Raw genomic sequence first — 26,572 nt, forward strand, 5'->3', positions numbered from 1 at the left:
ATGTTAGGGAGATGTTTTTGTTCCAAAAAACAACCATTTTCCCCTGCTTGCGGAGTTTCTTTCTGTGAAACAAAAAGAAATGCTGTGTAGCCCGCCTGGCAGTACATTTGTAACAATAGTGATCCTGCCTTGTTGGGGACAACACTTTCTTCATAAATACTTTACCAGAAGGTGGGGAACTAAAAATATGGAGTGTGGTCTGCAGCAAAGCCACCTGCTGCCCCAGCAGGATGGCTTGCAGGCTTATGAATGACACCCTCAGGTAAATCAAAAGGATGAATGATCTTCCAAAAAACTCATATTATGAGTAATGGATCAACTTAAATCCACTTCACCCAGAAATGAGGATAGGTATGTATAAGCAATGGAGGCATTACGTGACATTTACATTTGATATGTGTAAACATATTCCAATGTGCGTCAATAAGGGTTAGACCAATTATTCATGTAATATAACTTTTTAGGCACTGTTTAGGCTATCCTGTTTTAGGTTTAAACCTATAACAACTGCTAAACCCCACCGATAGGAAAGCAGCCCTCATCACTGTAAACAAGTAAACCCTGATAAACACATGCACAGGCACAAACTAAAATGCCATTCAAAGAAGGGAAAGTGAGAGAGAATTTGTCTTTTTTTCTTCCTGAAGGAGCTCATACAATATAACTTTGTTATACAAGGTATTGGCAAGAAATACTGGTCTAAGAATATTCTGTTATAGTTTTGTTGTTTAGGGATGTCCCTAAAATTTTGTTTCTTTTTCATTGGTTCCTCCTGATTTGTGTGCTTGTATTAAAGGTATTGGGTTTAGAAGCATGTTTTAGGCATGATCTATTTATTTTTTTACACCTTTGAGACTCCGGAAATATTATTGGAAATATTACAACAATATTGGATATTTTTGCAGTGTTTAATTCTTTCACAGATTGATGAAATGGCTGCTCATAAGAATCTTCAGCAATATGTACTATCAGTCAAAACAGTCTTTATTTCGAGTATTTCATCTTAAAAGACATTTAAAATTCATCAAATACAATTAAAAAATTAATGTATTATTTATAACATTTGAGACTAAAAACTATTTAATAAATAACAGATTAAGATCAATAAAAAAGAATTAAACATACATAGACTTTGACATGAAGTTCATTCTGCAGTTGAGGGTAATGCTACGCTATAGTATATATAACCAGTGGTAAAATTTCATCTTTTCCGTATAAGCCACGCCCAACTAATGTATTTGGCTAGACCAATGACCACAAGAAAGGATGTATCAGTCTTTAGGATCCTTCTAGCGGCCTGGGCTGATCTAACACCTAGTTCGCGACACACAGGTCGCAGCCAGACTCGCCTAGGTTGGTAATATGCCGGGCATACAAATAAAAAATGATCTTCTGTTTCGACCAAATTTTTACAGGATGGGCATTTATCAGTGCCATTTAAGGACCAGCTAGAAGTGAAGGAACCTAAAGGGAGGGTACCAATTCTGAATTGGTGGTATAATTTCCGATCCAGCTTTTTGGTTATTACATCCCAATATACTTCTAAAGATGATTGATCCTTAATAGACAAATAAATTGAGGTCAGGGAACCACCAGTAGAAGAAGTATATCGTTTTTGTGAGACCCAAAGCCAGTAGGCATCCCTATATATTTTTTTAGGGGGAAAAACAGCCGACGCAGGGTTGGACCACAAGTCACCCATGCCCATTTCTGTCAGAATAAGTTTGATTTCTGTGAGCCAACGAATTCTATGGGAGCCTCTCATATCCTTTACCTCATGCAGCGCTTTAGCATAAATGGATAGCTCCGGGGTAGTCCATAGGCGTCGCCAAAACGCCAGGGGCCTATACCGGATCATATCCTCTATGGGTTGGCAACCCAGATCGAATAACAAGGGGATGCGTGGGGTGGAGGGGGGTAGCCCTATCAATGATCTCAAAAAGTTGTTTTGGGCCACCCTCAAGGAGTCAAGATTACTAAACCCCCATAGCTCGGCGCCATACATGACTGCAGGGAGGATTTTAGAACCATAAATTTGTATCACAGGTGCAATGGGTTTAGTGCAGGAATGCATATGTTCCTTTAATAAGGCACCACCAAGTTGGGAGTGCTTTAACCTAAGCAATTCTATCTGGGGCCCCCAACTTAGGTTGTCACTAAAGGTGACCCCCAAATATGTAAATGTAGAGGTCTGTTCCAGCCTTGCACCACCCATATCAACCCTAGCTTTAACGGGGCGTGGGCCACGAAGAACCATAAATTTGGTTTTCCCCACGTTGACCTCGAGCTCATGTTCGCGGCAGAATAACTCAAACCTAGAGAGGGCCAATTGAAGCCCCTGTCGGGTTTTAGAAATGAGGAGCGTTTGTCCGCGAACATGAGCAGGGGCACTTTCATTCCTGCCAACGAGGGGGCATCAGTCGGGCAGTCAGAAAAGTATCTAGTTACTCCATTAATAAACAAGGAGAACAGTGTAGGGGCCAGGACACACCCTTGCCTGACCCCTTTAGACACTTTAAATCTCGTGGTCACTTCCCCAGGCTTACCCCATCTAACCTGTGCATATGTGTTAGTGTGCGATTTAACTAAAAGCCTCAGATATTCGGCAGGCATGCCCATCTACCGAAGAGCCTCCCACAGTTTTGGTCTAGGCACCAAGTCGAATGCGGACCTTAGGTCCACAAATGCTGCAAAGAGCATACCCCCCCCTAAATAGACTTCCTTCCAATATAAAAGTGTAAACCTAAGGGCTTGGTCTAAGGTTCCAACATGTGACCGAAACCCGGCCTGAAGGGGCGTCAAGACATTATTATCAGTGATCCAGCTAGTGATGCGGCCCAACAACAACCGCGCAGTAATTTTTTGGGCCGCATATATTAAGCTAATTGGGCGATAATTGGCGGTGACTGAACGATCGCCCTTCTTATAAATTGGTAAAATTTCAGCCCCGAACCAAGATTCCGGTGCCGACGCACCACAGGCCAGGGCATTAGCTAAGTTTTTTAGATAGGGGACCCATAGATCCAAGTCCTGTTTAAATAAATCAGCAGGTATGCAGTCAGGACCTGGGGCCTTACCGTTGGGGAGAGATTTTAGTATTAGAGTCACCTCACTACAGGTAAACTCTAACACACCTGCATCACTGAGATGCAGCGAGGCATTAAGTGAGGTTTCAGTGGACTAAAACTGGTTTTCAAAGTAACTAGCCCACTGGGCGGGTGCAACATGGTTGGCCGGGGTCATAGCCTGCGGGTTACTGCCCCATTTCAAAAGGTGCCAGAAATGGCACATGTTTCTGCCCACACAAGCCTCAAATAACTCACGCCAGCGAGATTCATCCCAGTTTAACTTAGCTGCCCTTTGGGCGGATTTATATGCGGCTCTACAGCTCCTGATCAATATCGGCTCCCTTAATTTGATTGCTTGAATTAGGGCTTTACGTGACTTTCTGCACCCTGCATCATACCACGTGTTTTCCCGCTGGCTAATGGGTTTAGCAGTGGCTGGGACATTTTTAATGTAAAAGATTTTAAGAGCAGTAAATAATTCACAATGTATGTCTGGGGTGCAGTTAATAATCTCTTCCTTTGAGTCACAATTAGACAACTTAGACAGAGCATCATTAACCAGTACCCTAATAGCAGCCCTAGCAGTGGGATCGGGGGCAATCTTAGGCCAACGGACACTTCTCAAATCGTTTGACATGGTGACTTGAACCTGAAAGGAGCATACATCATCCGTAGCACCTCCTGAAAAACTGCTATCGGAAAGGGTCAGCATCAGGGGGTTGTGATCACTCTCTAGCCTGTCCGTCACAACCATGTCAATGACATCTGCCCATAGCTCACAATTAACTAAGATATAGTCGATTCTGCTCCTACTTCTTCCGTTATCAAAGGTGAACTTGCCAACCCTATCCGATGGTGTTCTTCCATTGACAGCACGCAACCCCATTTCCAAACAGAGCCCTTTTAGAAAGAGGGCTATTTGTGACCATTTGCTAATGGGGTTTAATTCTAATTGGGGAATGCCCCACACGGAATCCTCAGCCTCTGAAAGAAGCCCATCGTCGAAGCCAAGCGGTTCGAAACAGGCATTAAAGTCACCTGCCACTACCCTGTGGCCAGTTCTAGGCAAAGTTCGTAGAGTTTGGTCCAATACAAAAACAGGGGGAGGGCATTTTCCACCGGGAACACCCCTAAGGTAGGTGTTAAATATATAGACGTTAAGGCCCTTAGTAGAGGAAACATATATGGCCAATATGTCAGCGTTATCCGTAGGGACTTCCCTTGCTTCTATACCTTCACATTGGCATACCCATATTGACAAACCACCCACCGGTCTGCCTCTGATACCCCTCGTAGCTGCTTTATAAAAATTTACGTACCCTACTCGATAAATCGGGTCAACTGCCCATGTTTCTTGGAAGCACCAAATGTCAACCCGATCTACAAACGCCACCCAGTCAGGAGAAGCCAGTTTAGAATGAAGTCCGGCTATATTCCAGGAAGAAATTGATGAGCAGGCATTAACATTTGACGAATTTGTTAACTGTGCCTCCGTTGGGGGGTCATTAATAAGGCAGACGGGGGATACACTCATGGGTACAGGTGTAGCAGAAGGGGCCAGTTCATTGTCTTGTGACAAGGATTGTAGGGGGAGAACTGGCTCCCTACAGACCCGCAATAAACTCCCGTTTAACACAGGACAGGTCGACACTGAATTATCCCCCTGTCAATCGTTGTCCTCCAGAGTGGACAGTGCAGCAAAACGATTAGTTAACCTAATTGGTTGGGGTCCTAATAAAGGGCCACAATGGGATCCATGTAGTGACATATGGGTCAATGCCCTTACTGGCCTGTAGAAGTAACCTAGGGGTAGAATTAGGATCTCTTCTTGGGAGGGAGCAAGGTGTGTTGCCTGCTCCAGGATACGTTCTACCAGTAGGGGAGACCTAAAACTTAGTACAACACAGTCACCTCTAATGGCCTTTTGATCATGCCCAACCCAGGGCACATGCCTGACCATTTTAAACTCTTCAAAAAGTGGTTGGGTCGCCCCAAACTTCCTACCTAAGAAATACAAAGCTTTATTTTTTAAATTAGACCAATGCTCACTAGACCCCTCCGCCAGATGTGGGACATTGGCTAAGATGATTGTATAGGGTGTGGCTTCTGGGGGGAGATGAAGACTCCTTGGTTCTTCCAAAGCCACTAAGTTTGGTGGTACAGGCCTCGTCATTTCCTCAGTAGGCTGATGATTGGTCAGTGGACTTCTAGCAACATTATGAGCTGTGGGAGGTCTGAGAGGTTGAGCCCTTGGAGCAGTTATGGTCGCAGAGTTACTTGTGTAGGATCCTATAGCATTTTGTGCCATCATAGGCCTAGCACTAGTACTGCTAGTCCCTTCCACAGTAAGCTGCGCGGATGTAGTTACTGCTAACAATTGGAGTTTCGCCAAGTTATCTTCTATGTGGTTAAGTCTTGTTACCACAGTATCAAGCTTAGCAAGGACTGGTTGGATCAGTATCGTTAATTGGTCCCGCAATAAGGAGTTTAGACTTTCAAAGTTCTGCTGGCCTGGACACTGTAAGTTACTTGTACATATAGGAGCAATGGATTGGGTTGGGGGCTGCGTATCCAGTGGGCCTGTGGGAACTCTGGATGTAGAAAGTTTAGATTGTACCCTGCTCTTCCTCTTTTTACAAGGGGGTTCTCTGGCTTTAGAACCAGCTGCTCTATTATTCGCACGTGTGGATACCATTACAGGGGTGGGAGGGAGACTAGAAGGAGGAGATAGATCAATATGACCAGTACATGAGGTCGCATTAGACAAGCCCCCCAATAAACAGGGAGCCAAGCACGCGTCCGGCAGGATGTCATTAGTGGCAACAGGGGCAGCACTGGTCAAGGTTGACAGTGGATCCAATGACAGCCTCCGTTCCACAGCTAGGATTTTATCAGATATTTCTAATTCAACCCTTGTAAGATAATCATCCAGGGTGCCCGCTATCCTTCCCTCCATCTTCCTTTTACTCATGTTGAGGGAGACACTGCACAACAAACAGCCCACCGATAGCACTGTACCCTATTACCAAATAAAGCCTCCGGGCCCCAATACAATGTACTATACAATAAACTCAAAAACCAAGAGAAGGAGCCCAGCCCAGCCTCTACCGGCCACTGACGGGCAAGGACGGGCCCGCCCTTGGCCCGGGCTTCGCCCGCGCGCGTCCCGCGCTGCGGTGACACCTGGCGGCCTAAGTAGTGGTCCGGCGCTGCCAGGTGTCGTCACCGCAAGCGCCGCTCACCAAGGATGCTGGGGGCTGAAGTCCGAGTAAGCCGTTCCCCTTACGGCATCGACGGTAGCGTCCACAGTCAAAACCAGAGTTAGGGCACGAGAGCACCCCACCGAAGAGAGCCGTTCCCCTCACGGCAGGTAAGTGATGTTAGCAAGAGCCAGGCAGGTCACCAAAAGAAGCGTCCCCGTTTTAACAGCAGGCAGGCAGATCACAAGAAAAAGCGTCCCCATATGTACTATCACATTCACCATCTGGGCCAGAATGGGTAAAACCCATTTATACATAATCCGCCTTTTCTAACAAGTCAGTATTGATAGCAGATGAACTACAAGACACTCTAGGCTTTAAACATTCAATGCAAGATTTAGTAACAGGTGCCTGTGAAAAGAGTGCTGTACCATGCACACGGGATAGTGTTAAAAACATGACACAAGACTTTCCACAGACCATCAAAATATATACGTTCAAGGGGTTGTATGACTTTACAACGCATTCCGTTGTAACGCATGCCTTTACCACGCATGCGTTACAATGTAAATGCCATCACCACGCATATCCTTTACCACGAAAATGCCTTTTACACGCATACTTTTACAATGATTTTCGTTGTTAAAATATGCATGTTAATGGCATTTTCATGCTAAAGGATATCACCCTAAAAATGTACCCTTTAAATTTACCCTTGCGCGACACCAACCCCTCATTCCCATTTACCTCTCCTCTCCTTGATCTTCCGAGGTGACGTTGCACGTCGTTAAGAGGAAGCGGAAGTGTCCTTCCGTTTCCTCTAATGACCCCGATTGCTTCCACATCTTTTTCTTTAAACGATGGAAACAGGTGCGTTGTTTTGTTTTATTTTATTTTGGGGGGGTGCCCCCCCCCCCCCCAGCCCTCTTTTTTAATCCCACGCTTTTTAGGGGGGGGAGATACCCCCAAGCCCGCCTTTTTTTTCTTTTAACTTTAGCACACATGCCTTTACTACTTATCTCATGGTAAAGGTATGCATGGTAAAGGCTATTCGCTGTAACCACGTATGCGTTGTAATGCATGTGTGGTTATGGTTATGCGTGGAAACAGCCGCGTTGTAGTGGCCATTTCCCCCTTCAAGGTGTTCCATTGCTTTGTTGATACCATCAAAAAATCCTTGCTTTTATCCAACTGTACTTTTACTGCTGTTTTTTAACATATAGTTACAATGTGAACAGCAAGATCTCAAGTCCAAGAACACAATGTGATGTCTGTTAAAAGTCAGGACTGACTTAAAGTAAGACATTTCCCATGGGGACACATGGCAGCTATAAATGTTCACACAACAACACCACCAATTTGTAGCAAAGTAACATCTTCCATTGCTAATATTCAATTTAGGGCACCTTTAACGTACTTCATATTCACACAATAGAAAGAAAAAAACGTTGTTAGTATTTTTTGGGGCTCACCTTAAGAATTTCAATAAAATAAGCAATTTCCGCGCCCAAGACCCGGATGTTATTAGCTGCCTGAGTGAAAAGAGTCCTGGATCCACTGCTCCAGTCCACACTGATGCAGTTCATGTCTTCTACTTCGAACATTCGCTAGTACAAAGACAGATGGTAAAAAAAGCAATAAGTACGTTTAAGTTATATTTTCACACACTGAGAACCTAAGCTATCTATGGATCTGTAGGTGTGATTGGCATAACTTGTAAATCATTAATTTGTGGGGGTTCTGGACCATTGCGCTTCAGGACACCAACAAGCAGGATGTAAAGTTTACAACAAATTTACAGTAGGACTGAATACTGGAGGATTATGTATGCATTCATTTTATAAAAAGCACCCACAATACAACTCTAATGATAACCCACACCTAATGACATCCCAAACCTAGCTTACTTTCCCTAATGGGCCTTTCTGTATCTATTGCCATTGCCATTTCCATTAAATTTAATGTACACCAAGAAATCTAATAAAGCTTTATCGAAAGATCCAAATATGCCTATAAATAGACACACCTATTGTTTTGCTGCTTGTGATTAGCAATTCTCTGTAACACTATTTCATTCTCTATCCACGGCACCAGAAGAAGTGAATATGTGTTAGATAAAGTACCCTCTGCAAATAGAACGATTCATGGCAAGAATGCAGAACAATTTCATACATTCACCCCAGTACAGAGATCTAGGCCTAAATCCATAGTTTTTTTGCTCACCAGCCATCCCAGTTTGAACCCAGCCACATGCAAATCAGTCTTGACCCTGTGCCTCATGGGAACAGTCTAGCCTGAACTGCCAGGCCAGGTCCTCCCTGGACTGGAAACAAGCATCCTAGAACCGGTTTTGGGGTTTCGCCCCTCATCAGCCAGGATAGCTTGGCTCCAGTGGCATGGAGAGCACGGGACCCACGTCTGGGCATACCCATCCCACTTGGGGTGACAAATGCAAAAAGAACGATTGATGGACAGAATGCAGAACAATGTCATACATTCACCCCAGTACAGAGATCTGGGCCTAAATCCATAGTTTTTTTGCTCACCATGCCATTCCAGTTTGAACCCAGCCATATGCAAATCAGTCTTGACCCTGCACCTCATGGGAACTGTCCAGCCCGAACTGCCAGGCCAGGTACAGAGATCTGGGCCTACATTTTTTGCACTTACACTTTTCGCCCTAAGTGGGACGGGTATGCCCAGACATGGGTCCCTTCCTCACTGTGCCACTGGATTCAAGCTAGCCTGGCTGATGAAGGGTGACATTCCCCGAAACCGGTCCCAGGATGCTTGTTTCCAGTCCAGGGAGGACCTGGCTTGGCAGTTCGGTCTGGACTGTTGCCATGAGGCACAGGGTCAAGACTGATTTGCATATGGCTGGGTTTAAACTGGGGTGGCGTAGTGGGCAAAAGATCAATGGATTTAACCCAGATCTCTTGCCTGGGGTAGAATGTTTGAATCATTCAGCATTCCGTCTATCATTTGTTGCAGTTACACTTTTCACCCTAAGTGGGGCGAGTATGCCCAGAAGTGGGTCCCTTGCTCACTGTGCGACTGGATTCAAGCTAGCCTGGCTGATGAAGGGTGACATTTCCCAAAACCGGTCCCAGGATGCTTGTTTCCGGTCCAGGGATGACATGGCTTGGCAGTTCGGTCTGGACTGTTCCCATGAGGCACAGGGTCAAGACTGATTTGCAAATGGCTGGGTCAAAACTGGGGTGGCGTAGTGGACAAAAGAACGATGTATTTAACCCAGATCTCTTGACTTGGGGAGAATGTTTGAATTATTCATCATTCCGTCCATCATTTGTTGCAATTAGATATAGTACCTTCTGCAATGCATTTTAAGAATATTGCAAGTCATTTAGGAGTTAGTTGATCACATAGAAGAACAAGAATGAACATTGAGTTAATTTCTACGGTCATGGAACTCTAAGGTGAATTGCAATAACGTTTTAACAGATTGCAGAAGACATATTATTTCTTATAATACATGGCACACCATTACCCTTCCCCCAAAAAATTAAATCCTTGGCCTTTTACTTCTTTACATGAATGTGTTTTTAAACACATCAATAGACAACTAGCAATTTGTTGCAAAAATATTTTATGAGCAGTTTAATGTAAATCAACTATAGCTCATAAGAGTTCATAATGTGTGGTAACATGTATAGAGATTCATGCTTTTATGTAATAAACTGTCTCAGTGAAAAAAATAAACTCACTTCCTGCATTAAAAGGCTTCCTGTTGGTAACCACTCAACTTTCAGAAAATTGTTCATGAAAGTTTAAATTACAGTTGCAATTTTGCTCAGTGACCAGCTTTTCACACTGCCTGCAGGCTCAGGAAGCAAGCATTGTGACGTCTGTGACAGATTTTTATACAAGGAATGCAGGCTTTCATGTATTATATATAGAAATATAGATGGGTAACAGTGAATTACGGGGATGTTTTTCACCGAGGGGTCCAAGTGATGTCAAATAGACGACGATAGCAAAGCTTGTCTATGATCTTACTCAGATACCTGAGGTGAAAAATATCCCTGTAATTCACTCTTTAACCATCTATAATTTTATGTTATGTATGGCCCCCCAAATCACCTGCCCCTGCTTGCAATGACTATACAGATGGGTAATGGGGCCAGTGCTTAATTTGAGCAGGGGCTTTCCGGTGCTAAGCACCGGCATTTAATTGGTTTGCGGTGCTCGGCACCAGCACCTAATTGTCAACACCATAGATAGAACAGTCTACCACATGGTGGCGTTGCTCAACTAATTTTAGTGATGAGCATTACAACGGTTGTTTAGGAATGCAATATACATTTAAATTGCAAATACCTGCCTCCCCAGTCATTCCTTTAGCTTTGGGGACTTGGAATAATCATCTCTGTTGCATTTACATGCGAGAGAGATGGTTAGTAGTTGTTTTGGCAGCGATGACAGGGGCGACGGGTGGTGCAAGCTGCAGTGGCCTCCTGGTCAGAGCCCTGGCACTTAATTAATATTTTATAAATTAAGCACTGATGGGGAGCCACACATAACCTGGCCTCTGTTATTTATCCCTGTCCCAAAGGTTTAAAAAAAAATTACCTGCCATCCTTGACCAACCCCCACAGCCTTCCATGCCTTCCTTCACCCTCCTGCAGCAGTGCGTTCTGCTTTTAATCAGACAAGCAGTGCAGCACTGCCTTACTCTCAGGTAGGCATTTCAGCCTGGCCTGGAAGGCCTATGTGACATCACAACAGTGGGTAACCAGCTTTGCTGTGAACTATTGCTTTGTCATAGCGGTGGGTTATGCAATTTAGAAGCTGAAATAAGCAATAGAGGCTCTCTATAAGAGCCATCCATAACAAAGTAATACACCACCAGTTCTGATTATAAACATTCATTCGTATTGCATTCTCCCATAGACCTTCTATTATTGTCAAGCACTTCAGAAGCCCTTATGAGGAGCCCCGTGTTTTGTCAGATGCAACCTGGAGCATATATGGCTAGATATTCATGATGCATTTTCAATACTAAACAAGAATATGTTGAATGTGAACTCTCATACCACCAAAGACTGAGTATAGGGATCCCAGCAGGAAGTAACGCCATTTTAATGTTTTGTCCGCCTAGGTGACACAATTAAAGCCTGAGCGTGTGGAAATCAGGGATCACATTAGCTGTCAGGCAAACTGCCCCTGTCTGCTCTGTGGCACACCCTGGTTTTGCGTGCTCGGCATAGACATGGACAGTGTGTTTACTTATCGAAAAGGGAGCACTCTGCCAGCACAGGCCGAAGTTTGACAATTCACCTCTGCTCTGGGAACAGGGCTACAGTGAGAGGCGGAGCTGAGGTCTGAAAACGAGGCCCTGTCTTGCTTTCATTTGCATAGGGCACACTCCCAGCCAAATGAGGAAAAATTCCTTTGGTATTGTGCACCCCCCTAAAAGGTGAGCCTGGCTAATCCATACAACAGTAAAGACCTCACAAGCATCTGTGAACCCAACTATAATACCAACGTGCCCTAATATGCAACAAGAAGGAGAGGAGCAGCAAACACCCACTATGCTGCCGGGGTACTTATGTAACAGGAGCCAATGAGTTTTGAAACTAAATTAATCCTTCACTGGTCACAAGAATGCCAGATTTATAGCAGGGGCCATTGTAGCATTATTGACTACAGAACTGGTCAATGGCATGGGCCACTGTCATTCACTCAATTTATTGGCTTGTTCCACCTTCTACTTTACAATAATTGCGCCAATATCTGCCATGTTATGTTGGGGACATTTATGCATTGCTAAAACACCAAAGTCACAGCCTAGCTCGCTGAGCCTGAAGGCTTCCATATGATGTGTAGATGTTGGGGCCACAGGTGAGCCTGTAGTTGGTTTATCAATGTGAACATGATATATTAGTTTAGAAGCTGGCAGCGGTCAACTCCATGCCGTAAGGTAGTAGTCTGCCCCTGCCTACTCCCTCGAGTTCTACTGCTCTCGCACCTACCACATCTTCCCGCCCCATAGCTGGTCTCGTGATCCTTGTATTATCTCCCATTGTGCACACACCTCCGTTGCTTTATAGCTAGGTTTGAACTTTATTATTATCTTACATATGCACATCCATGATTCATATGCCAGGTGGACCATCCAAGTGCATAGAAGGATTAACCTCTTACACGAGATCTGGGAAAATTAGGGGCAGATTTACAATAACTGGCGCATCCCTGCATATCAGCAGGGATGCGCCAGTTATTTTGCGTCACGGCATACACCTCTTGCGCCACCATGGATGCGCCGCATTTACAATGCGGCGCACCATGAGGCAAGAATAGACAGATGCGTGACGCATCTGCTGCCGTAAAGGTGACGCATTGCTGGAGTCGCGTCGCAAGTGCGGCGCAGCTCCAGCAAGGCTCGGGGTGCCCCTATGCCTAACATACTGCATCAATCCATACGCCTGCTTCAAGCAGGCGCAGGGTTTTGACTCAACATGACCGTAAAAGTGACTAAGTGAAATCTTGTAGATTTCACTCAGCCACTTTTAGGAGGCGTTCCTGTGCCGGAACGCCCCCCCTGCGCCGGAACGCCCACATGTGGCGCAGGGCTTTACAACGTGACGCATCTCCCTAGATGCGTCCGTTGTAAATACCCCGCAGCATGGCACTGGCTTTGCGCCGCCGCTGCGTCACAAAAGTGACGCAACGGCGGCGCAAATGTGGCGTACGGGGCTTGTAAATCTGCCCCTCAGTATTTGAAGGAGAGTCGGTGTGTTGTAGCAGATACTTACTTTTGAGCTACAGCAGGAATTCCTGTTTACGGTGTACTGAGTGGTGTTCACATAGGTGATTTTGTGTGTAATAGCAAGAAGACTATTGTGTGAGCTGGTGACCTTACTTAGGAACATAAGAGAACAACAGGAAGAGATATTTATAAACATGAATGCAGAACTGAGGGACTTATTTATGAAAACAGTCTCATTGCTGCATGAAAACAGCGATGCAACAGTTTTCACTGCGCACTCCTTGTGACAGGACGGATGCACAGTATTTAATGTACGGCACTCCATGTCGCAAGGAGTTACAGATACGTCAGTATTTCTGACGTATCTGTAGGTGCAAAAGTGGCGCATTGCTAGGGTGTGTCTGAAAACAGATGCAACTCCAGCAATGTGTCCTTTCACATGGGGCAACCCCAATGTGAAAGGGCCTGCCTCAGTCTTATGCTTGCTGAGAGGCAGGCGCAAGATAGTGACACAGTAGAGTCCTAGAAGTGTCGCAGTGAAATCTCAATGATTTCACTGCACCACTTCTATGACCTTTTATGGGGGGGGGGAACGCACACCCTGTATACGTTATACCTGCCGCAGGTATAATGTAGCGCAGGGGTTTACAAAGTGACGCTTCTGCTTAGACGCGTCACTTTGTAAATATGGTGCAATGTGGCACATTATTTACGCCAAGAATCAATGAACCCTCATAACTGTACACAGGTGCGAAGGTCTTCACCCGCACTCGAACATTTTATCTTTCTCTTATCAATATTCTCAGAATAAAGTTTCATCAGAAAAAACGATTAAGAGAATTTTAACTTCACTTGATCTGTGCACTTCTCACACCTTCCCTCATATTTATATCTGGACGCTACTGTACAACCAGTTGGTCTTCCTCCCGGCGGAGGTCAGCATACATACTAAAAAAGACCCCATGATGATGCTGTACTAGTACACACAAGCGGTGACCCAGTTCATACCGCCTTCGCACCTGTGTACAGTTATGAGGGTTCTTTTATGACGGAACCAAGAACAGAAAGACCCTAGCTACACAGAACAAGTGGTCCACTCCCCATTGATTCTTTGCATTAATAAAAGGAAGCCGAATGTACCACAGCTTCTCCTTCCCTCCCCCATTGATTTTTTACATTATTTACGCCGCCCTAGCATCACAAAAAGTGAAGCACCGGCGGCGTAAAAGTGTCACAGGCTTTTATAAATAAGTCCCTGAATGTAAATGTGGTATGGAATCTGTATTCCAATAAATCCTATATATATGTGAGGTCCATTTCATATATTTTACAAAAGACGGGTGCCTGCTGGGAGCTAACTTGCCCCTCCAATAGGGACCAACTGAGTTTAGGAAAGAAATGTAGCCCTTAAATTAGATTATTAGTGCAATCCTAGAGTACTTCCAAAGGTGCCGTAGGAGAGGAACATAGTGGAATCTAAGGAAAACATTGAGAGAGAGGACAGGGTGCGATAACAGAAGGGAAATAAACACAAAGGACTGGGGACAAATGAAGGAGACTGTCAACCACTGATTCTGAGTAGAAAGGACCCCGACATTTGCGCAGCGTGCCATGATAACAATTAGTATCATCTGTTCACCACTTTCAGCCTTGGGCTGCTTTGATCACGCCATCGATAACAGAATTACTAGGTACAGAGTTATAAATATAGGACAGGTAAATGGGGCAGAGGAGCCCATCTTTGTTTAGGGATTATTACAGAAGGTCACATGGTGCTAACCATGTGACCTGTTTTTCATTGTTTCATTGGATGGCGCCAGGGCCGGACTGGCCGTAGCGGGCATGGGCATTTACCCGAAAGGCTGGAAGGGTGAGGGCCGGTTTTGGAGCAGTGGGGGCCAGTTTTGGTATTACGGACCGGTTTTGCAGCGCTGCTGCAATATCGCCCCCCCAGTCACAAAAGCATCAGTGCTGGGGCAGTTTTTGCAGGTGCTGCAATATCGGCCTCCAGTAACAAAAGCAGCAGCAGTGCTTCACACTTGCACCCCTCTGCCAGTGGACCGCTCCGATAAAATTGCCAGGGCTGTATGGGCCCTCAGTCCTGCCGTGGCGAGCACTGCCATAGCAGTGGTGCCTGTCACTATCAGAAAATTGAATATTCCCATGGGCCATTTATTAACCCTTTATAGTCATTGTAAGACAACCACCAGGTTGTCTTACATTGACACATACCAAGAGATGGGCGCTGTATTGCCAGTAGGAACATCACCTGGAGCTCGCACTGCTGGTGCATTCCTTTTTCATTCCCCTGCCACTCTCCAGTATTCATCGTAACACACACCTAAGCAGTTGCAAACCATCATGAAAACAGTTAATGGTTCTCACGACCCAACTCTTACCCGGCACATGTCCGACAGCCAGTTTTCCTCTCCTTGGTCTACAAATCCATGAGTGATGAAGGTTGTCTTTCGGCTTTGTTTGAAGTTCGAGTATGAAATAGTTTCTGGATTTATTGCTGTAATTTCCTGTAGTGGTAAGAAAGATTGATTATGGTTAGATGACATTCTGTATCGTTGCTGCAGTTTACATGCGTTGTTGGAAACGAAGCCCACCCCTCCCGCTTGAAGTTATTCAGCCTGGTCATTCTTCAGTAATAAACAGAGATTCCAGACCAGTAAAACAAATCAATTTCTGTGCGAATCCTCCACAATGGCAGAGGAGCATCGCCCCACTGGCTCAGAGCTCCCGGCTGAAAAAGAAAATGATATACTAAAAACGTGTGCAGGGAGGGGCAGGGCCAGGGCCAAGGGAGGGGGAGGAGGACTGGTTTGTGCACTTATGTGTGTGCATGTGTGTGGCTGGCCGTCTCAGGCCGGGCACACACATGTGTGTACCTAGGTTTCTACAACCGTGCTGTATTGAACAGCTGGGTTGGAGAAACAGCACAGACTCCCTGTCGAAAGCAAAGCGTCAAAGGGGCCCCTCGGGCCAATCCCGGCACTGTTCTCATAGCATGAGAGCAGTGTCGGATTGCACAGGGAGTGTCTGCTGTTGTCCTAGGGTGTCCTGGGACCAGGAAACAGCAGAACACCGAAGAGCGATGCGGCCAGCAGCTACAGGTAAGGATTTTTGTTTTTTAATTATTAACCCAACCCGCACTGCCCCGCATCCCCTCTACCAGTCCCACTACCTTTTCATTGTGTAGGCCGCAATAAAGAGGGTAGTCTACATATTTACAAATGTGGGATATTTCCTAATTACTTTGTTACAATTTGTAGAGACCGGTCTAACTTTTTGCTGATGCAGGCTTTGAATAAAACTATTGCAGCTGCTGAAATATTAAAGGTAGTACTAGTACCTGCTTGTTCCTTACTGTGATCAAAGACTATCTCCTTGCTGATTTCTGGAACTGTACTTTTAGAATGTTTCTTTCTCAGGTTTTCCGGCTGATGCACATAATTTGGTCACAGTCTGGAGCCAGCCCTGTTGCCTGTGGGTTCAAGGCTTTCTAAGCGACAAATAGCAATGGTGGATGGACATTACACGGGGACAAACACATGGGTCAAGTCCACCCCAACAGATTCCTTCTTCACCTCTCTTTTCTGTCTAACTGTCATGAGAAGAGGGAAAGAGTAGGACTTAGGGTTTCCCCACCACAGACATGACAGATATCCTGTTGCTTTATTACATGTGCCACAGGATATAATGCACATGTGGCGAACTGGATATCCGTTGCCTTTGTGACAAATTAGTGGGTCTGCCAAACTTTAAATCAGGCTCTAAGTCTAGTAAGGATAGTATCCTGTCCAGGCTTACTCTTCATGTATATACAACCAAACACAAAGCTAGCGGTGGCCCTCTAGAACAGCACCGGATTTGAAAATTACTCAATGTCAGTTATGGTGATATAATCCAATCACCGCAAGTGTGCAAGCTTGGTAGACACCCGCCAGCACAATGTCGTTCCAAGAACTGGAAAATACATGTACGATCACCAAACCAAATGCACCACTTAAACACTAAGTTAAATCAAATTCAAATTCTTGAGTAGTTTTATGTTTTCACAACAGATTCACTTTTATTTTGCGGTAATTTTTACACTTAAAAATCAAAGTTTTCCAGAACAGCCGGAACAGCCGACGCGTTTCGTCCACCAAAGGACTTCTTCAGGGCAAGAAGAATTATTCAATGTGACGTGAAAGGTATCTCCATAAATTATTCTTAATCTTGTGATTTCCTCACAATTGCCGATGTCCACAGTAATGAGATCAGAGGTCAATATATTTCGTGTCAGCAAAACAAATGTCAAAATGGCAAAGCCAATTAATGTATGGAAGAAATCACATCCAAATTGGAACGGAAAATGAAGGCCGGTCAGACTCAAGTATCGTCCAATAAGTTAGGCATATGTAGAAAAGTGAAGATACCAGAATCCGTATCTCCAAAGGAGGGTCAAACATCCACCCATCCAATACGGCTGCCTGATTGGATGGGTGGATGTTTGACCCTCCTTTGGAGATACGGATTCTGGTATCTTCACTTTTCTACATATGCCTAACTTATTGGACGATACTTGAGTCTGACCGGCCTTCATTCTCCGTTCCAATTTGGATGTGATTTCTTCCATACATTAATTGGCTTTGCCATTTTGACATTTGTTTTGCTGACACGAAATATATTGACCTCTGATCTCATTACTGTGGACATCGGCAATTGTGAGGAAATCACAAGATTAAGAATAATTTATGGAGATACCTTTCACGTCACATTGAATAATTCTTCTTGCCCTGAAGAAGTCCTTTGGTGGACGAAACGCGTCGGCTGTTCCGGCTGTTCTGGAAAACTTTGATTTTTAAGTGTAAAAATTACCGCAAAATAAAAGTGAATCTGTTGTGAAAACATAAAACTACTCAAGAATTTGAATTTGATTTAACTTACAGTGTTTAAGTGGTGCATTTGGTTTGGTGATCTTACTCTTCATGTATACCCATTAATGACAACAAACTCCATAAGGCCAGAAATCACCTGAAGGATCAATTGACAAAGACACACAATTCAACATGCAACAATTTTGCCATCTTTGACAAAAGTCTTAAAATCAGAATATAACCTAATGCTAGAAATCCCCAACACTTGTCCTGATGCTAAATGTACAAAAGAAAGATCGGTCAGCTTATTGGAATTCTTTCTACCATATCACTCTCCTATACTCAGGTGGCCGCAGCACAAGATGGGCGACTGCTGAGGAGAAAGTTGATTGGAGGAATGCAGCTGAATGCCTTCAAATTAGGAAGAATGCAATTATGGGCCTTGGTCTTGCTCCAGGCTTCAGGTGGAGCCCTAAGACACAGCAAGCACTTTTGGTAGAAAAAAACATTGACAACCTTTTCAGTATCATGTTATTGCGAATGAATGATTCAACAAAGAGTTCGGTTGTTTGGCCCTCTTGTGATTAGTCCCCTCTAAGTAGTCTGATCTTCTCCTTCAGGCTTTTTATGGTTGTGATGTGGTCACTCACTGAGGTCTCCACGGATCCCACTGCTTCATAGAACTTCCTGAGGTCTGTCTGAGCAGGGTGATGCCAAAGGACAACATATCAATTTTTTGTTCTAGTAATCTGGCTCGACCGACTGCCACCAGGACTTTCTTAGTGATGGGCCTTTTCACTCCAGAGTGCCCCTTAGTCGTCTTCTCCTGCATTGGCTTGTCATACCTCCTTTAGATGTTTCATTAGGACAGGAACATTTTCCAATCAGTTTTGTTGAGTGTTTTTCGAACCTTTGTCTTCACCCATTGTTATTCAATATTGGCCTTTGACGGGGCCTCGGGTGGGGTGTGAATGCTGCTGTCAATTAGGGAACATTCTATCAGGCACCCATTCAGTGTGTGCCACCAGTCTTTCAATGTGGGAGCTCTCCTACTGCACCATAGGTCCCCTACATTGTATTATCTGTTCTTTCTCTTCCTACCTTTGTTGTGGACCCTCTGGACTTAATATTTTGAGGGGAGGGAGATATTGCTTTACCTTACCTTGCAGTAGTTCACCTCTTCTCTGCTCCTAGGCCTGCGGGTTCTTACAATCCAGAAGGCAGGGTGTTTGGTTCTAAGTGTGAGGGTGCCCCCGCATGAGCAGGACACCCCTACAGCCCATGGAGTCCATTCTCCTGGGTTATGAGACAGCCATACGACATATAGAGGGGCACCACATCATTACGCGATGACCATCTTGAAACTGGCTATAACGAATCCTATCATGTTTGGTTACAAAGGGGGCGTGGCCAAGCCACGGACCAAGATTGCAGCTTAGCTGTGGAGCTCTGCTTACATCCCCGACAACATCAGCCACCTGGTGGTAGCGGCACCCCTGCGAGGACGTAGGCTGCACCTCAGCATGTCTAAGAATTGGGTGTTGCGATAGACCTGCCCTGAATGGGATCGGAGGTATGAGGTCGGAGCTACAGACGTTTGTGTCAGCAGGCCCAGGAGAGACGTGGCTCAGGAGGAGCCGGGGACTCGGATTGCCTGCTGCCGGAGATGTGTGCGGCCACGTGGGCCTAGACAGACTTGGAGGCTCGCTGCTCCTGGAGTGTGGAGTTCAACAGGGCTGTACACTGAAACTGCTGTGCCTTCTTGAGGCAGCAGCCGAAGGCTGGGCAGCGGTGCTTGTGTGGCTCCCCCCTAGCTCAAGTAAGCAGACAGGAATCCCTTTGTCTTCCCTGGGGGCCTCAGAGGACTGTGGCAGCACAGAGGGGGGGTGGAGAGACCGGATCGTGGTTGTGCGGTCTCTCGCCTGCCACCTGCCTACTATTGACCGGCTGTAGAGTGTGGAAAAGCTGCGCCCCGGAGGAGTACCCTCCCCCAGCATAGAGGACGGCCCGCATGGTGAAGAGGCCATGTGATAGGCCCGTAAGGGTCAACACTGGGAATAGAACCTTCCTCCGGCAGGCAGGACATGGTACACCTAAAATGAAAACAGGGGCTTGAAGTGCAGCAGTGAGCTGCGACATTGGACACTGGGGCTATTCCGGATTGCCACCTCGGAAGCCCAATTTGTGTAAATCAGGGATACTAGCAACTGTGGTCCTGTGCAATGTGAGGAGGGGTAGACTTGTCTGGTTGGGAGGAGAGTTGACATTGATGAGCCTAATACAATATAGAGACTTGATCACGTCAGTGCGCTGAAGGGAATACTGCAACCGGCCAGGGTTTGTGCGTTAGCCGCAAGATACACAGGACAAGGGGAGTCATGGGCAAAGGTGGCCCCAAGCAAAGAAAACTTACCTTTGAGAAGCCGAGTGGGGGAACGGATGCCCCAAGCACATCAATGGCGGAAGGAGGAGATGCTGCAGGTTCCCCACAGAAGGCACCCCAGAGTAACGAGGCATTACTGGCTGAGCTAAGAGCAGGATTCAAAGCGTTGGATACGTGGTTCGACTCACTGGACAAACGGCTCGATAACATTGGGGCCCGGCTGGATCAGCACGAAGGAAGGCTGGAGACAGCGGAGGGCAGGATTTTGGACCTGGAGGACGGTGCGGCGCAAACCACTAAAAAGATCGGGAGAATGGAAAGGGTGCTTAAAACAATAGCTATCAAGAATACAGATTTGGAGGCCTGAGGGAGGCGTAACAACGTTCGCATTACGGGAGTACCATATTCCACAAATACAGGCCGGTTGGAGGGATAAGTAGAGGGGTTGCTGGTCGAACTGTTTGGCTGAGAATCCCTCACTGCTACATTTTTTGTTGAAAGAGCATGTCGTATCCTTGCCCTCGGCCTTATCCTGGCTGTCCTCCGCGCCTCATAATGGCGAGGCTTCTCAATTTTAGGGACCGGGACACTGCTTTGCATATGGCTCGAGAGAAAGGAACATTGAACTGGCAAGGATCGACCATAGCTTTGTACCCAGACTTCACGGTAATGGTACAGGATGCACGTAAAAAATATGCTGAGGTCAAACTTGCATTACGGAAAGTGGGGCTGAGGTACCCCATGTTGTATCCCGCACGACAGGGGGCGCTAGGTGGCGCACTGGTGAATGGAAGCCTTCGCGTAGGGCTCCCGCTGTCCGGCGATAATTATCCGCCAAATCATCCTTTTTTGGGGCACCTGGGTGCCGAAATTGAGAGCGGAGCTTCGGTGAGGTGACCGGAGGGTACTGGCCGCCGTTGAGAGAAAACGGACGACCGGTGCCGGAGAACGACGCCTCGCTGTCGGCGGCACGAGAGTGGCATAGGAAAGCGGGGCTGCATTGCCGGATCAAGCTGCTAGGAGAGGCCGGGGCTGCGATAACGGCCACAGGCCGTGGACGCTGGGACCGGGAAAGACGCATCAGAGGGACACGGCGCCTTGGCGGTGGATGCGGAGCGGGGCGGATCGGGGACCTGCTACAGGAGCTGGAGGCGCTCTTTGACGGGGAGACCTACCCCCCCCCCCCCTCTGCTTTGGTAGAGCGCAGTTTTTGGCCCCTTCTCGGGTGAAGCGCGCTTTCGAGGTGCGCTCGATGGCGGTGTGCATTGGGGGAGTCGAGTGACATCTGGACTGCGTAGGGGCGAGTGGTATTGCCCCCCCCCACCCCCCTGTCTTGGGCATTGTGGATAACTCGGAGCGGAGGGCTCCCAGGCACCGAGGAAGGCCGGTCAGGAGCACTGATGGGCGAGTGAGAAGACAATGTGCTGGGACACTGGGCCTGGAGGGACTGGAAGCCAGTGAGTGCGGCTGAGAACCCAGGAGGTGATTGGGAGCACTGCGACAAGTGTGGCCTCGCTAGTGACTGCTGAGGAGGTCGGGTGAGCTGTGCTGGACGGCGGCGCGGACTGCACGTGGCTTGCTTCCCTGGTGAGCTGGCGCGGCTGCCGGCTGACAGCGGAGACCGGTGAGAGTGCGCGGAGGGTGAAGCTGGTGGCGACTGGACTACTACACTGCGCTTGGGTATACGGAACGCTTGTGCTTGCTGTGTGAAGTGGGACAGTAGCTCCTGGGCAGTGCGGAGGGAGCATCGGCGCCGCTTCTGGTCCCGAGGGGTCGTCTGCTGCTGTTGGCGGAGTGGTCTGACCGGAGATCAGGATGGGCAGGACGGATGCGAGACAGCCCAAACTCACGTTTGAGGCTAGTAAGAAGCCGCTCAAGGTTGTGGAGGAGACTCGTGGTCCAGCAGAGCCGCCGGTGACGTCGGGAGGATCGGCGGATGCGGCGCCCAATTTACAAGATGTCTTGCGAGAGATGCGTCAGGGGTTTGCGACGATTGCTGATAAAGTGGATAGAATGTCGTCCCGTATGGATGCGGTGGTGCAGAAGTTGGACGTCCAAGAGGAACGGATAACGGGGGCGGAACAGCGGATATCTGACACTGAGGACACGGTGACACAACACACCTCACAGTTGTCCAGAATGGACAACCTGCTGCGCCTCATCGCTGCTAAGAATGAGGATTTGGAAGCGCGAAGCAGACGGAATAATGTGCGCATCGTAGGTATTCCGGAGTCGACGAATGTGGGCAAAATGGAGGAATATGTGGAGAAGATGTTGGCGACAGCGATTGGATCGGATGTTTTTTCTCCCCAATTTATTGTGGAGAGGGCGCACCGAGCCCTAGGCCCCAGACCAAAACCGGGAGCGGCGCCCAGGCCGATCATCGCCCGGATGCTCAATTATCGCGACCGGGACGCCGCCTTGAGGGCTGCACGGAGTACGCGCACGTTATCCCATGATGGCAACTCCTTCACGCTATATCCAGATTTCACTCCGATGGTGCAGGAGGAACGTCGGAAATTTATAGCGGTTAAGGCGAAACTACGAGACTTGCAACTGGATTACGCATTGCTTTACCCGGCGCGCCTGCGGGTCACGTACCAGGGGAGACAGAAGTTCTTCACGAATCCTCAGCTGGTGGAGGACTTCATTAAACAGTACAAGCGCTCCCGCAGATCAGAGTCTGGAGCGGAGAACGACGTGGACCCCAGGCGTGAGGAGATGGTGGATGGTGAACTGTGAGTGGGGAGACTGTAGCTGGCATATTAGACCACACGTGCAGATGAGGGGGTTGCCCGTGAGTTGAGACTGGGATTCCTGGCTGTGAGACATTGCGCTGGGGGTTGGTTAGACCTGGGTGCTGCGTGGCTGCGAGCATGGCGAGGGGGCAGTGGGTTGTGGGGCCGACGCAGCAGCAGAATCCTTTTAAGGCTGCACAGGGTGTGGCACAGTGTTGGTAGCTGATAAGGGAGGCAGTGATTTGCTTATTGTGGGACCCAGGTGGATCTAGTTCTAGCGCCGGACGCCTCCTCGTTTCGTCGAGCCGGACTGCACAGTGTGTGGCCGGGCTGGCGTTTCTGGGGAGGGAATTGGTGGTGCCACCTAGGTTCGCTTCCTGATGGGAAACACCCTAGTACATGTTTGGGGGTTGGGGAATGTACTTGCCCTGGCGTTTGGGGCAATTGTGGGCGGGAAGGGGGGGATACAGGACTGGCAGGTTGGGGTTTGCTTCAGTGGGAGGAGGGTGGGAACGCGGGATGCTGTTATGGTTTGTATGTTTGTAATTCCAGAACGGGCGAGAGAGCTTAGCACCGGGTGTGGGGTATTTGTCTATGGAGGAGGGCGTGGGCTGGAGTATGATGCGCTACTGACAGGGTCACTTCTGAAAATTCGATCTGATGGGGGTGAGGGGGGCTATTGTTGGGCGGTAGGTATCCGGGGTGGTCATGGCATGCAGTTCTGGGTGACTACTTTGGATCTTGGGAGTTTAACGACGCATGGCTGACAAAGCGCGTAAGTCAAAAGTCACTGTTGTAACCTGGAATGTCCGGGGGTTAAATGACGCAAGGAAATGTAGGAGGGTGGTGGCTTATCTGGAACAGCATAGGGTGCAAATCGCATTGTTACAGGAGACGCATCTTAGTCCCCGGGCCACTTACACTTTTGCAAGCAAATGGGCGGCAGTGCGGAGCTTCTCCTCGTATTCAGGGTATGCCAGGGGCACGGCGATACTGATCAAGAAGGCGGTGCCGTTTGTGATGCTAGGTGACCTTACGGATAAGGAAGTGAGATTTGTCTTGTTGTGGGGCAGACTTGGAACGGATACGGTCACAATCGTGAACTGCTATGGGCCAAATGTGGATTCGCCTGCCTTCTTCACCATGCTATGGGGCAAGATACTGAACACAGGTTCCATGCACATTATATGGGGGGGGGGGATTTTAATCTCACAATGGCCTCAGGGCTAGACAGGTCGGATGGTAGCCCGCAATACAATAAGGGAGCGAGGGACGCAATGGCAGGAATAGTGGCAGAAGGGGGACTCGTAGATAGTTGGAGGTTTGTGCATGCTGGAGTCCGGGAGGGGACACACTTCACAACATATGCCAACTCGTGGGCCAGGCTTGATTACTGTTTTCTATCTACTGGCTTGGCGGTGGATTTAGGTCGAGTGACGCACTTGCCGAGGTCGTATTCGGATCACTGTCCGGTATTGGTACAGGTGGCACTCCCGGGATACGGCAGGGCAGCTCCCAGGTGGCGTATGCAACCCACGGCACTCTTGGATCCGGTGTTCCAGGCAGAATTGGGGGAGGAGATAGCTGAGTTTTTTCCCCGCAACAAGGGGTCGGTGGACAGTGTTGAGACCATATGGGAGTCGTTTAAGGTGACGGTCAGGGGATACTACATATCTAAGGGCTTTGGTGTACTAAAAGCAATACAAGGCTCGCTCACCAAATTGGAGAGGGAACTAGCGGAGCTGGAAACCAGGATGGCCCAGGAACCGATGGGTCCGATCCATAAGGAATTCCGAGAACGGCTCACGCTTTACGAGCAGGAAGCAGATAGGGAGTCCAAATTCAGGGGCCGATATTGGCAAGCCCGCCGATATTGCGAAGGAGAGAGACCAGGTCGCGCCTTAGCGGAGATTACTAGGCATTCACGGGAACCCACACACATATTGGAGATACGTGAGCGGGGAGGGAACCTACATCAAGATACGAAGGGAATATTAGGTCAATTTATTGAGCATTATGAGGAGTTATATGAAGCCCGCAGTGGTGGGGAGGCGGTGTTTGGGGACTTTCTGGATGATGTGGCGTTATGTTGGTTAAGCGATGACCATAGGCAGTTTCTCGGAGCTCCATTTGAACTGGATGAGATACGGGAGGCGATTATGTCTCTGAGTAATGGTAAGGCGGCGGGGCTTGATGGACTGCCAGCGGAATTCTATAAATGCTATATAGATGTCATGGCTCCGGTGCTTCGGGAGGTGTATGAGGAATCACTGGAGGTGGGAGTGTTGCCGGGGACAATGAGGGAGGTACTGATTACCTCGCTGTTGAAGCCAGGTAAAGACCCGGCAGAGTGTGATTCATATAGGCCGCTCTCTCTAATCAATTGTGACGCGAAGATTCTGGCGAAAGTACTGGCCACTAGGCTCTCCCTGCTTATGACAAAAATTGCCCTTCCAGATCAGTCGGGGTTTGTCCCGGGTCGCTCGACTGCTAGTAATTTGCGTACGCTTTTTTCCTTGATCAATACGATAGCGCCGGAACTGCCCGTGGCGGCTGTATTTCTTGATGCCACCAAGGCATTTGACTCGGTTGAGTGGAATTACCTGTTTGCCATCTTGTACAGGATGGGCTTTCCCAAAATATTTGTTGCATGGATTAAATTGCTCTATACAGACCCGAAAGCGAGAGTGTTAATTAATGGTGAGGTGTCCGACTCGATCCCGCTGACTAGGGGTACCAGGCAGGGGTGCCCGCTCTCCCCATTGCTATTTGCTATTGCGATCGAACCTCTGGCGTGCCGTATCCGACAATTGCATAAGCAGAGTGCCTTTAAATGTTACCAACGGCAGATTGATGTGTCTCTCTATGCTGATGACTTAACGTTGTATGTGGTTGATCCGCAGGTTAACCTTAATCCGCTGCTCCGAGAATTTTTGGTGTTTGGGCGCCTGTCGGGCATTCAAATAAACTGGAAGAAGTCGCAATTTTTTCCCCTGACGCCTGCAGTGGGCCGCTTTCCCCTGGACTACCCACTTGAATGGTGTGAGACGGATCTCAGATATTTGGGGGTCCAGATTTCAAAGGTCCGGGAGGAGACGTTGCGGCTGAATTATGGTACGGCCATAATTAAGCTGGCAGAGGATGTTACTCGCTGGGTGTCTCTGCCGCTTACCATGGCGGGCAGGGCCTCGCTGATCAAGATGGTGGTATTACCTTATTTTTTATATTTTTTCCAGAACATCCCGTACTATCCGGGTGCGTATTTCTTTCGGATGTTGCGTTCCGAATTATTGCGGCTGTTCTGGGCTGGTAAGCAGCCTCGACTGGCATGGTCGATTATAACTCGGCCGTACGATTGTGGCGGATTTGATGTTTCTGATTTTCTAGAGTATTATTTGAGTGCGCAGGCCCATTTTGCATATCATTGGTTTGCGCCTGCGCCATTCCTGCCGCAGCTGGCGGTGGAGGACTGGCTGTCCCGACCTCTACCACTGACGGGTATTCTTCAGGGCCCAATCCGCGCCCTTGACACGCCATTCACTACGGTGCCGTGCACGGTAGATGCGTGGCAGCGAATACTACGTC

General features: G+C 47.7%; 1 protein-coding gene across 6 annotated transcripts in view; it reads right to left on the bottom strand.

Annotated features, from left to right (window-relative positions):
* LOC146866924 (pancreatic triacylglycerol lipase-like) overlaps positions 1-26,572 on the bottom strand; it is a 303,555-nt gene that overhangs the window by 189,137 nt on the left and 87,846 nt on the right. For all 6 annotated transcript variants that reach the window (XM_085603235.1, XM_085603216.1, XM_085603229.1 and 3 more), the window contains exons 4-5: positions 15,398-15,523; positions 7,741-7,875 (exon numbers count right to left, since the gene is read on the bottom strand). In XM_085603235.1, coding sequence (XP_085459361.1) covers positions 7,741-7,875; positions 15,398-15,523 — 261 coding nt within the window. The remainder of the gene's footprint in view (positions 1-7,740; positions 7,876-15,397; positions 15,524-26,572) is intronic.

Source organism: Triturus cristatus, chromosome 1_2, assembly GCF_964204655.1.
Source record: "Triturus cristatus chromosome 1_2, aTriCri1.1, whole genome shotgun sequence".
NCBI lineage: Eukaryota > Metazoa > Chordata > Amphibia > Caudata > Salamandridae > Triturus > Triturus cristatus.